The sequence below is a fragment of the Enoplosus armatus genome, chromosome 5 (assembly GCF_043641665.1).
Source record: "Enoplosus armatus isolate fEnoArm2 chromosome 5, fEnoArm2.hap1, whole genome shotgun sequence".
Taxonomy (NCBI): domain Eukaryota; kingdom Metazoa; phylum Chordata; class Actinopteri; order Centrarchiformes; family Enoplosidae; genus Enoplosus; species Enoplosus armatus.
The window spans coordinates 27,080,608-27,093,107 of record NC_092184.1 but is presented as its reverse complement, the minus strand read 5'-3'; the positions used below and the strand labels follow the sequence as shown (position 1 = coordinate 27,093,107).

At 45.4% G+C, this 12,500-nt stretch overlaps 2 protein-coding genes across 2 annotated transcripts in view; both read right to left on the bottom strand.

Moving 5' to 3' along the window:
• Nucleotides 1–5,655, bottom strand: part of LOC139285090 (segment polarity protein dishevelled homolog DVL-3) — a 17,616-nt gene extending 11,961 nt beyond the window's left edge. Inside the window, exons 1-4 of the mRNA XM_070905539.1 lie at nt 5,480–5,655; nt 2,177–2,246; nt 1,919–2,052; nt 1,039–1,139 (exon numbers count right to left, since the gene is read on the bottom strand). Coding sequence (XP_070761640.1) covers nt 1,039–1,139; nt 1,919–2,052; nt 2,177–2,246; nt 5,480–5,655 — 481 coding nt within the window. The remainder of the gene's footprint in view (nt 1–1,038; nt 1,140–1,918; nt 2,053–2,176; nt 2,247–5,479) is intronic.
• A 2,916-nt stretch (nt 5,656–8,571) lies between these two features.
• Nucleotides 8,572–12,500, bottom strand: part of rnpepl1 (arginyl aminopeptidase like 1) — a 10,766-nt gene continuing 6,837 nt past the window's right edge. Inside the window, exons 10-11 of the mRNA XM_070906168.1 lie at nt 9,143–9,285; nt 8,572–8,940 (exon numbers count right to left, since the gene is read on the bottom strand). Of these exons, the coding sequence (XP_070762269.1) occupies nt 8,626–8,940; nt 9,143–9,285 (458 nt within the window). The 3' untranslated portion in view covers nt 8,572–8,625. The remainder of the gene's footprint in view (nt 8,941–9,142; nt 9,286–12,500) is intronic.

Below are 12,500 nucleotides of genomic sequence, written 5' to 3'. Positions count from 1 at the left end.
AAATCTGTGCATTCCAGGCGCTAAACACTGCGACTCTGAATACAGACAGACGAGAGAGGTGAGAGGCGAGAGACAGATGATAAGACGAGTGAACGACACAGGGAGAGAGACTGTTAAGATGTGAAACAGTTAACAAAGAAAAAGGGAAACTCAAGCTGCTGCTACACTTTATTTTGTTTTTCTAAAATTAAGCACTTTATTTTAAGATGCACAATGTTTCAGAAGCTATTTTATTCATTTTCTCTCTTTTATTTTTAAATGCAGCCCTTCTTTTACTTAATGAGAGAAGAACATTATAAATATCTACAGCATTATATATCTGTAGAGTTCAATGTTAAGTGACAATAAATATTGTCAGAATGTTTTTGAATTGTACTTTCTTTAACAGTCATTTGTTGATTACATGCAGACGTTGATACAACTACTAGGCTACTTCAATTTATATCACACTAAATCACAATGCAAGTTAGACATTATGATGTTCCGGACCTTTGCTTGAGGACATTTTCTCTAACTGGACCTCTTCGAATTTTAGTTGAATACCCCTGAGCTAGAGGATTCCAGGAACCCCCTCAAGAACAAACCCAGTAAAGAACCTGTGATTCTTTCAAGGACCCATGGAACCATTTCATGGATATGTATGTTTACAGTCTATTTATAACTTTGTTGGTCTGTCCTGTAACATGACTTCTACTTCCTGTCTGTCTGTCCCGGGACATGGATCCCTCCTTTGCTGCTCCTCCTCAGCTTTCTTTCACTTCAAGGGTCTGAGGACAGAGGGTGTCGTATGCTGTCCAGACTGTAAAGCCCCCTGAGACAGACTGTGATTTGTGATACTGGACTATATAAATAAAGTTGACTTGACTTGAAGGACCTATGGAAACATGCCTCGACCCCCCTTAAGAACTCCTGCAACCATCTCAAGGATGCATAGTTGGGATCCCAAAGCAAAGCAGGTCCATGAGAATAAAACGCAGCGTTCAGCTAATGGTGAGAAGTTTCTGAAAAAGTATTTCATATGACGAGACCCTGTCTCACCTCGGTCGCTCTCTCCCTGTCTCTCTCTTCTCTGTGGTGGTGAAGCGACGGGTTTGACCTCTGACCCCTGCAGCTCGTCCTGACCGCTCACAGCAGCAGCACTGACAGACAGACAGACAGACAGACAGACAGGTGGCATGATGTCAGCTGCAGTCTACATTGTGACCAGCAGGTGGAGATAGATGACTTTATGACTGCATCACTAATGACAGCAGTGTGTGTGTGTGTGTGTGTGTGTGTGTGTGTGTGTGTGTTTCTTCTTCTCTTCTTCTTCATCTCTTTTGTTTTGTTCCATGTGGATCAGGTCTCATTGATAACATGTGATGTACCACAAGGACCTGCTTTATTACTTCTGTACATACAGTAAATAAGTGTTTTATTATTAGTCCTAAAAGGACCTTTCACAAACTAATGACCATCTTTACAACAAGATAAATGGTCCGAATGAATTGTTACTTTAAAGACAATAATTAAAGACTTATATTATTATAGGCAGGGTAAACACCAAGCAGCTGTAAACAAATGAACTATAAACCGTAACTCTGAAACATGAGTTCATGTACATATGTATATATTATATATAAATATTAAACTTGTTGTTAAATTGTTAAATCTGAACATTTCTATGAATCTGAAAAAAAGTATTTACTAGACTTCTTCCATATTTAGACACAATAAAAGCAAAACAGCTTTCCAATGATAAAAAAGAAAAAAATGAAATATTACAAACAATTAAAACTTCAATGACGAGAAACAAACTATAGATAGAAGTTATGCAGCTGTCTGATCTGTCACTTTCTGACACACTCAGCAGATCTGTGATCAGATCTGTAACATTATGAGACACAGCTGAGGGAGGCCAGGTAAGACAGGTACTCACTGGAAGGACGGAGGTCTGGAGTCTCCGATCCCACCTGTCCTCTCTACGGGGGGCGGGGCCAGGCTGGTGGGCGTGGCTACCGACTGAACGTCTGACCCCCTGAAATCTGGCTGACAGGTTTCTGAAGACACCAGCTGGAGAGACACGAAAACATGAGGGACTGTGAGGGACTGCGAACACCTGGAGGACCAGAGGAGTTCACAGGTAACATGTGAGAGTGTGTGTGTGTGTGTGTGTGTGTGTGTGTGTGTTTCTGACCCAGCAGACAACTCGTCCATTCACGATGGGCAGCCTGGCATCATCCTCACAGATCTCCTCTTTGACAACCCTATTGACACACAAACATCTTCATCATCATCATCATCATCATCATTATTATCATCATCAACAACACCATCACCACCATCATCATTATCTTCATCATCGCCATCATTATCTTCATCATCATCATCATTAATATTACATCATCATCGTCATCATTATCTTCATCATCATCACATCATCAACACCATCACCATCGCCATTATTATCTTCATCATTACCATCATCATCATCATCATCATCATCATCATCTTTATCGCTATCATTATCTTCTTTATCATCATCATCATTAATATTACATCATCATCGTCATCATTATCTTCATCATCATCACATCATCATCATCATCACCATCATCATAATTATTATCACCACCATCATTGTCATCATCATCATCATCATCGTCATCATCATCATTATCTTCATCATCACCATCATCATTATCTTCATCATCATCATCATTACTACCACCATCATCATCATCATCATCATCATCATTATTTTCATCATCACCATCACCATCATCATCATCACCATCACCAACACCATCATCCCTACCACAATCATTCATTATCTTCATCATCATCATCATTATTACCATCAACATCATCATCATTATTATCATCATCACCATCATCATCAACATAATCATCACCACCATCATCATCACCATCATTATCACCATCAACACCATCCTCATCACCACCACCATCATCATCATTATTTTCATCATCATCAATATTATTACCATCTTCATCACGTCATCAACATAATCATCACCACCATCATATCATCATTACCTTCATCATTATCTTCATCATCATCATCATTATTACCATCATCAGCCCCACCACCATCATCACCATCATCATCATCATCATCACCATTATCATCCCCACCATCATCGCCATCATCATCTTCATCATCATTATTAATACTGTCATCATTATCTTCATCATCACCATCATCATAATTATTATTACCATCATCATCATCGTCATCATCATCATTATTATCACCACCATCACCATCACCATCATCATCCTCATCATTATCACCACCATCGCCATCATCATCATCACCACCATCACCATCATCATCATCACCACCACCATCATCATTATTATTACCATCATCATCATCATCATCCCATCATCATCATCATCACTATCATCACATCACCATCATCATCACACTCATCGTCATCATCATCCCATCATCAACATCACCATCACCATCATCACCATCACCATCACCATCATCATCATGCTCATCGTCAGAATTATCATCATCATCATCATCATCATCTTCATAAGACGCCTTTTGACATAAAAACTGAAGGAGAGAAGTCAAATACGAATTCAGGGAATTCTGTTTCTGGATCAGTTTTGGTCAGTAACCACGGCAACATACTCTGATTCACACCTCCAACTGTCTTCTTTTACATAACAGCAGCTGAGGCTCATGGGTATTGTAGTATTTAAAGACAGAACATTAACCTGTTTGTTGGTTAAATCATCAGGGGAGTTAAAGACACATCTGAAATACAGAGGGAGGAGAAGACAGCAGCTCCAGAGGACCGGAGGACTAAAGGACAGGAGGACCGGAGGACTGGAGGACCGGAGGACCGGAGGACTGGAGGACTGTAGGACCTGAGGACTGAAGGACTAAAGGACCTGAGGACTGAAGGACTAAAGGACAGGAGGACTGGAGGACCAGAGGACTGTAGGACCAGAGGACTGAAGGACCGGAGGACTGAAGGACTAAAGGACTGGAGGACCGGAGGACCGGAGGACTGTAGGACCGGAGGACTGTAGGACCGGTGGACCAGACTGTAGGACTCGAATGCCTCTATGTGACACATATCAGAAGTGGGTTTGCTCGCACACAACAGCACATAAGGCCTGTGATGTATGACAGTATTGAACGTTGTTATGATACAATAACAATATGATGCCAGTGTCATGTCATTGGTGACAGGTGGACTTTGGCTCTGCCCACAGAGGGTTAACTGCCGCCCCCCTGTGGCCGAGAGGAGAACTGATCATTCCTGTTAAAGAGATAAAACAGCAGAGAGGCCCTTTAATGTCTCATAAACACACAGTCCTCCTCCACACCATGTCCTCACAATGTAACTAATACAAACCACACACACAGTAACACAGTAACACAGTAACTCACACACACAGAGTAATACAGTAACTCTGTGTGTGTGTGTGTGTGTGTGTGTGTGTGTGTGTGTGTGTGACCCTCCTCAGTACTGAGAAGAAACTGATCCTGGTCCAGTTTGATGTCGTCCTCTGTCAAGAGGATTAAAGCTGTTTGCTTTAATCTGCTGTCTCTTCGTTCAGTCTGTCTCAGTTTAAACACACAGCAGAGTGTTTTTATCCAAACGGTCTTTTCATCGTGTCCGCCTGTGTTTTTCTGTAAATCTCTCAGACAGACTTCCTGTTGTTCTGACAGAGAGGCGTTCAAGATTTAAATACAGTTTGTTACTAAAAATAAAACATGGTGATGAAACAGCTGATACCAGAGTGATTGATGAGACAAAGGTTTCATGTTGGTCTGTGAACACGTCAAGTTCTCAGAGGCTGTTTTATGGTGAATATAGATATACATTATATTCTAATATTATAGATGTGTGTGTGTGTATATATATATATATATGTATATATATATATAGAGAGAGAGAGAGATTATGTCTCTGTTTTCCTTTATTTTCTATTTGATGTTAATTATTTATTATTCATGTTATTTATTTGTTGGATTTCAGCTTCAGGATGTATTTAGCTTAGCTTAGCACCAAGACTGGGATCAGGGGGTAACTGTTAGCATAGCTCCTTCAAAAGAGACAAAATCCACTTTCCAACAACTGTGGATTTAAGATACTGATCTGAACCAGGACCAGCATCCTACAGTCAGATCAGAGAGTCTGATCATCCCAGAGCTCAGCTCTTCATGATCTGATCCCAGATTACAGCTTCAGTCTATCATCATTAGGTCACATGGTCTGACCAGCCTCCTTCACAGGAGATCAGTTCATTTATATAAATGTGAAATATAATATTTCCCACCTAGCATCTGAAAAGCTTTGAGGGGAACTAAACTGCAGAAACAACAAATAGATGGCTGTGGCCCGATTATTATTATTAATAACAATAATAACGATTATGTTATGCATATATATATTATTTATATATTATTGATGATGTTATCAACACTGTTGATCACGTGACTCACCCGAAGTCGTCGTCCACCGACTTGAAGAAGAATTTGACGTTCGGTTTGTTCAAGACCTGTTTGAAGTCCGCCAGGGTGACGTGCTGCGCGGGCACGTTGATCCGGATCAGGTAGGGGGTCTCCTGGTCCTCCAGGTGGTAGATGACCCGGGTCTCCTCCGCCATGCTGTCCCCCATGGAGCTCGGCACGGCCCGGCACGGCCCGGCACACCGCACCGGCCTGGAGGAGAGATGCTGAGAGAGAGAGAGACAGCCGTCTGTCTGTCTGTCTGTCTGTCTGTCTATCTGTGTCTGTCTAACAACCTGTCTCTCCCTCTATCTGCCTGTCTCTCCCGCAGGTCTTCGGTCTGTTCTGGTCCAGATGTGTCGGTCCAGCTGCTGCAGGTCTCCGATGCTCTCAGTCTCCTCCGGAAGCCACGCCGCCGTCAACACAAAAAGTCAGATACACCACTTCCGTATGAGCCCTTCAAAATAAAAGTGTAGAGGTGTTTCTGCGGGGGACAAGGAAGGATGGGTCTACAGGGCACGTGAACCCCTTATGACCCCAATGATGCAGCAGCCTATACAGGTTCTTATATTTCTGATCTCAGTGCCACACAAACCTGTACCTAGTTTGAGTCCAGAATCAAAACCAGCAGGGACCAGAGGGGGTCAGACCTGAAGGTTTCAGAGTCAGTCAAGTCTTCGTAAAACAAACTGTAATTGAAGACTTTTATTTCAGCTTGATTCTCCCAAAAGTTTATATAATCTGCTGCCTTGTTGAAGGACTTGGGATCTGAAAGGTGCTCCACAAATAGAGATGACTTTTATTATTGATATTACTATTATTATTTTTAATAAAGGTGGCCTGATATAACAATAGGAAGTATCTTCTAACTCAGTGTATTTGTATTTATTCATATGGTATATATTTTATGAACCTACATTCAGTTTTGTGAAATACTTTCAACATATTTGATAGCAGAATCACATCACTGGTTTCCGAAAGTATTCAGCATTCAGTATTTAGTATTCAGCATTCAGTATTTAGTACTCAGTCTTCAGTACTACAAATTATCTAAATTCTACAAACAGCATTTCATGGGATTTTACTTCGTCATAGCTGCATATAATTTTATTTTGAAGGCAACGCCACACATCTTTCCGTACGTTTCGGAAAACACAGACAGTACTTCCGGCTTTACATTGTGTTTACAAATGTTTTAAGAATAAAAGCAGACCCTCTAGAGCGTCTGCAGAAACCCCCTTAAAGCTGCCTGGAATCCCTCAAGGTCCTACAAGCAACCAAACAGTCCTGGAAACATGGAGGCAGTTAAAAAATGACAATCTGTAGTTTCAAGTATTTATTTGTGGTCCAACATTCATCCAAACCTTCTGTGAAGACGCGTTCACTGACAGCTGGGATCAGTGGGACATTTCTCATATTCAACATGTTTCATGTTGTTCTTAACTCTCACATATTGATCAGTACCAGCCTCAAAGTGATCCAGTATTGATCAGGGTCTACTGGTTCAGTCCACCAGCATCAGAGCTGTTTTAAGAAAATAAAAGCGTGAAGCTCCGGATTCTTCTGTCATTTATTAGTGAAACCAGCTGACTGAAGACAGGTTCATTCCTCTAGGTATTTGCTACTTAAATAAAGTGTTTTTATTGCTGCTGGTTGAAGGTAGAAACAGTCTGAATCAGTGTTAAAGGGATGAAGATGAACCAGGCAAGCAGGACTGAAACCTCTGTTCCCAGCTGCAGTGAACGCAGCATAAAGGCCACTCAGGTGGAAGTCTGCTGGTTTGTATATTTGCTGCTGAGTCATGTGACATGACGACTCCAACACAGTGAAAATATCGGGTCAGTGTGGATCCCCGATTCCTGGTCTGTAGGCTGGAGTCGGTCAGGATCAGGAGGTAGAGTTAAAGAGGGTTTCCGTCACTGAGGATCAGACCTGGTTCTGTGTTGAAGGAGAATCCTCTGTGTGACAGCGAACACATCGTTCCTCTGTGTGTGGACAGAAAGTGACACCTGAGCCACAGGTGTGTGCAGGTCTCAACCATCATGGTTCACCTGGTCGTGCAGCCGAGGCTCGTCTGTCAGGACGAGTTCATAATGAACGAGTGACAGAAGTCAGCTGATCGACTTCAACGACTCGGACATGAAACTGTTCATCGATTAGTTTGAAAGATGATTTGGAATCGATTGGGATGATCGTTAAGTCACTTTGAACCTGAGCTGCTGAAACTAACTACCAAGATATTAATAAAACATTCAGAACAACGCCTTCAATCATCGGTTCACTGTATTATATTAATATATATTATATAATATTCATACTATATGCATATTATATCATATATGTATGTTCTAGTTTGATCGTCCAAACTTTTCCTTTTCCCGACAGAAATGAGCCATTAAGTTGTGTTGACATCAAACAATAAAACATGATGAGCTGAGACCACTTGCTCCTCAGGCCAGCAGTTAGCTGTTAGACCTCGGAGACCATGACCTGCTGCTCCTCAGACCAGCAGTCAGCTGTTAGACCTTGGAGACCATGACCTGCTGCTGAGTGAATCAACAGATTCCACAAAACAAAACGTCGTACTTCAGGGTATCAGTTAAATTGCACTGAGGAGTGAAAATCTTGAAATCTTCCAAAGACTCTGAGAACTCTCACATCCAATCAGAGGACCTGTCTGAGGGCCACCAACCACAGTTTGAGCAGCTCATCAGCTGTTTAAAGGTCCTGATGAAGGCACCCAGTCTGTAGAAAGTTCTGGTTTCATGTCTGTGGACTGAAGACTGACTCAGCAGTCGTCCTTAAAACACTAACAGTCACATGATAAATCATCATAAAGCAGCAGCCCTGAGCCGTGACCTTTCACCACCGACCCCCCTGGCTCCCCCCCCATCAGAATCACCTTCCTCCCACGACCTGGACTTTGAAAATCTCTGGAGTGAACTTCCTGTCTTACGGAGGTGGAGTTTTCTTCATCACAGTGTTCAACTTTCAGTGCCTGTGGTCCTCTGGAGCCGTCGCTACGGCAACAGCTTACATCATTATTCTGATGACGACAACATCCTGCCGCCATGTTCAGCCTCTGAAGCAGTAACGAGCGACCAATCGCAACCACCGTCACACGACAGGACAGGTGGACTTCATGCAGAGACGTTGACGTCCCGCAGAGCGATGCCAGATGTCGTCCCGGCAGTGGTGGAGGCGGTTGCCGCGGTGGCGGGCTGCGGCTGTGGGGAGGGCGAGGGCGAGGGCGAGGGCGAGAGGGGTATGATTGACAGAGCAGGGCCGTTCTGATTGGTTGGGCAGGTGCTGGCCTGGAACAGGATCTGCTGTAACGTCCGTCTGAGGTTTGGATGCAGGCGGCGCTGAGTCTGGTTGAAAATCTCCACCGCAAAACACTTCATCACCCCGGCAACCAGGTCGTCGTACAGCGGCACGGTGTACATCCTGGATGTCTGCAGAGAGGAAACATTTAATGTCAAACATGGCTGACAGGTGTGATGACAAATCCAAACCATTACTATTAGACTGTATAGAATAGTACTCGGAGCAGCAGAAGTACTCGCAGCAGTATCAGTACTGGCAGCAGCAGAAGTACTCGCAGCAGTAGAAGTACTCGCAGCAGTATCAGTACTCGCAGCAGTATCAGTGTCCTACATGTTTGTGGAGGAAGGCTCGGACTCTCGGCAGGTCGGGGTAGAAACTGTTCCTCACAACCATCTGGAGCCAGCGGATCTGAACCTCAGCATTTAGACCGTCAAACAGGGACGAGTAGCAACCAGAGAGACTCGCCATCACACCTGGAGAGACAGAGACAGACAGACAGACAGTTCAGGATCAGTAACAGAATCAGGATCAGGATCGGGATCAGTATCAGAATCAGGATCAGTAAGAATACTAGTATGAGGATCAGTAAGAGTACAAGTATCAGGATAAGGATCAGTAAGAGTACTAGTATCGGGATCAGTAAGAGTACTAGTATCGGGATCAGTAAGAGTACTAGTATCAGGATCAGGATCAAGATCTCAGTAAAAAGATGGCGCCGCGGATGGCTGCCTCGGTCTGTTGGAGCGCATTGTTTAGCCTTGTTTTGTCTGTAAATAGCGTTTCTTGTTTTGGTTCACGGAGCTCTTTCACCAGAGAAGAGCTCATGAACATCAGGGGAACAACTCCAGTGGATTTGTTTCCCGAATTTCTTGCACCTTTAACTGTTTTATGGGACATTCTGGTCAAAGGTGCTCTCACCTTTGCAGCTCTACGTCGACGTAGAGGGAAACGTGCCGGTGCGCTCGTGCGTCTTCGCCGGCGAGGACAACGCACACCGCTACCCGGAATATTTCTCTCTAACGTGCGCTCACTGGGGAATAAGATGGACGAACGCGCACCTCTCCGGCAAAACAAAGGGTGGAGGTATTTGTTTCTACATCAACAGCAGCTGGTGTAACGACGTGACAGTGATCCGACGGCATTGCTCTCCTTCCCTGGAAACCTTTTTCATAAACTGTAAACCTTACTACTCCCCCCGTGAGTTCGCTTCATTCATTCTGGTCGGTGTTTACATTCCACCGGAGGCCAACGTGCAGGACGCACAGCGCGCACTCGCCGACCAGATACTGGAAACGGAGCGGACCAACCCGGACTCCTGAGTTATTGTCCTCGGTGACTTTAACAAAGGTAACCTCAGTCATGAACTCCCCAAATACAAACAGTTTATTAAATGCCCCACCAGGGAGGGGAAAACTCTGGATCACGACATGGTCCACCCGATTCCTGCATACAGGCAGAAATTAAAACTTTCTAAGCCTGTTGCGAGAACATCGAAGAAGTGGACCAGTGAAGCTGCAGAGGACCTGAAGGCATGTTTGGACTGTACTGACTGGGATGTTTTTAGGACTGCTACCAACAGTCTGGATGAGTACACAGAGGCTGTGACTTCATATATCAGCTTCTGTGAGGACTGCTGCGTACCAACTCGGACCAGGGTGAGTTATAACAACGACAAACCCTGGTTCACAGCAAGACTGCAACAGCTGAGGCTGGAAAAGGAAGAGGTGTTTAAGAGTGGCAACAGAGCAGAGTTTAAGGAAGCCAAGTACAAGTTTAGCAAGGCGGTGAGGGAAGCTAACCGACTGTACTCAGAGAGACAACAAGACCAGTTCTCCTCCAACGACTCTGCTTCTGTGTGGAGGGGGCTCAGGCAGACCACCACCAACAAGCCAAGAGCCCCCAACTCTGCTAACAACTGACGCCTCGCCAACAGCCTCAACAACTTCTACTGTGGCTTTGAAAGACAATGGGACAGTCCTGACACCATCCCCCACACCATCCCCCACCAGCTCCAGCCCAACAGCCCCAACCCCCTCATCACACCTGGGGCTGAACTCTCACACCTCTTATCACCACAGCTGCCCCCCACAGTGCCCCCCACTCCTCCAGCATCGACACCTCTGTCTGTCCTTGAAAGAGATGTGAACAGGCTCTTCAAGAGACAAAACCCCCGGAAAGCTGCTGGACCAGACTCCATCTCTCCATCCTGCTTGAAGCGCTGCGCCGATAAGCTGTCTCCGGTGTTCACGGACATCTTCAACACCTCTCTGGAGACATGCCACGTGCCAGCCTGCTTCAAGGCCTCCACCATCATCCCCGTCCCCAGGCTCTGACCTCTGTGGTCATGAAATCATTTGAACGCCTGGTTTTGTCCCACCTCAAATCCACACCCTCGGCTGGACCCCCTGCAGTTCGCCTACAGAGCCAACAGGTCTGTAGACGACGGCGTCAACTTGGCCCTACACTTCATCCTCCAGCACCTGGACTCCGCAGGATCCTATGCCAGGATCCTGTTTGTGGACTTCAGCTCTGCCTTCAACACGATCGTCCCGGCTCTTCTTCAGGACAAGCTCTCCCAGCTCAACGTGCTTGACCCCACCGACAGGTGGATCACAGATTTCCTGTCTGACAGGAAGCAGCACGTGAAGCTGGGGAAACACGTCTCAGACACCGGCTCCCCTCAAGGCTGTGTTCTTTCTCCTCTACTCTTCTCCCTGTACACCAACAGCTGCACCTCCAGTCGCCGGTCCGTCAAGCTCCTGAAGTTCGCGGATGACACCACCCTCATCGGACTCATCTCTGGAGAGGGTGAGTCTGCCTACAGGTGGGAGATTGACCACCTGGTGACCTGGTGCAACAGCAACAACCTGGAGCTTAACGCTTCAAAGTCAGTGGAGATGGTTGTAGACTTCAGGAAGAGCGCAGCCCCACCCGCCCCCATCACCCCGTGTGACTCTCCAGTGGACACTGTGGAGTCCTTCCGTTTCCTGGGCTCCACCATCAGCCAGGACCTCCGGTGGGAGCTGAACATCAGCTCCCTCATCAAGAAAGCCCAACAGAGGATGTACTTCCTGAGGCAGCTGAAGAAGTTTAACCTGCCACAAACAATGCTGGTTCACTTCTACACTGCCATCATAGAGTCCATCCTCACCTCCTCCATCACCGCCTGGTACGCTGCTGCCTCCACCAAGGACAGACGCAGACTGCAGCGTATCATCCGCTCTGCAGAGAGGGTGATCGGCTGCAACCTCCCATCTCTTCAGGACCTGTACTCCTCCAGGACCCTGAGGAGAGCAGGGAAGATCGCTGTCGACCCCTCCCACCCCGGACACCATCTGTTCGACCCCCTCCCCTCTGGCAGGAGGCTGCGGTGCATCAGGACCAAAACCTCCCGCCACAAAAACAGTTTCTTCCCCTCTGCAGTCAACCTGACAAACTCACATTGACCCCCCCCGAACACAAACACAAGTTATACGTTACATCACCCCTGTCCCCCCTGCGTTACATTAACGCACCCACCCCCTACTGGACACTTTATTTTATTCTGGTCACTGTTTGTTATTTATCTTATTTTTATTTTTATTCTTATTTTACCTTTTATATTCTACATATTTGCTGTCAAAACAATAACACCTTCAGACCACAGCAAATTCCTTGTAATGTATGTTACTTGGCAATAAACAGTTTC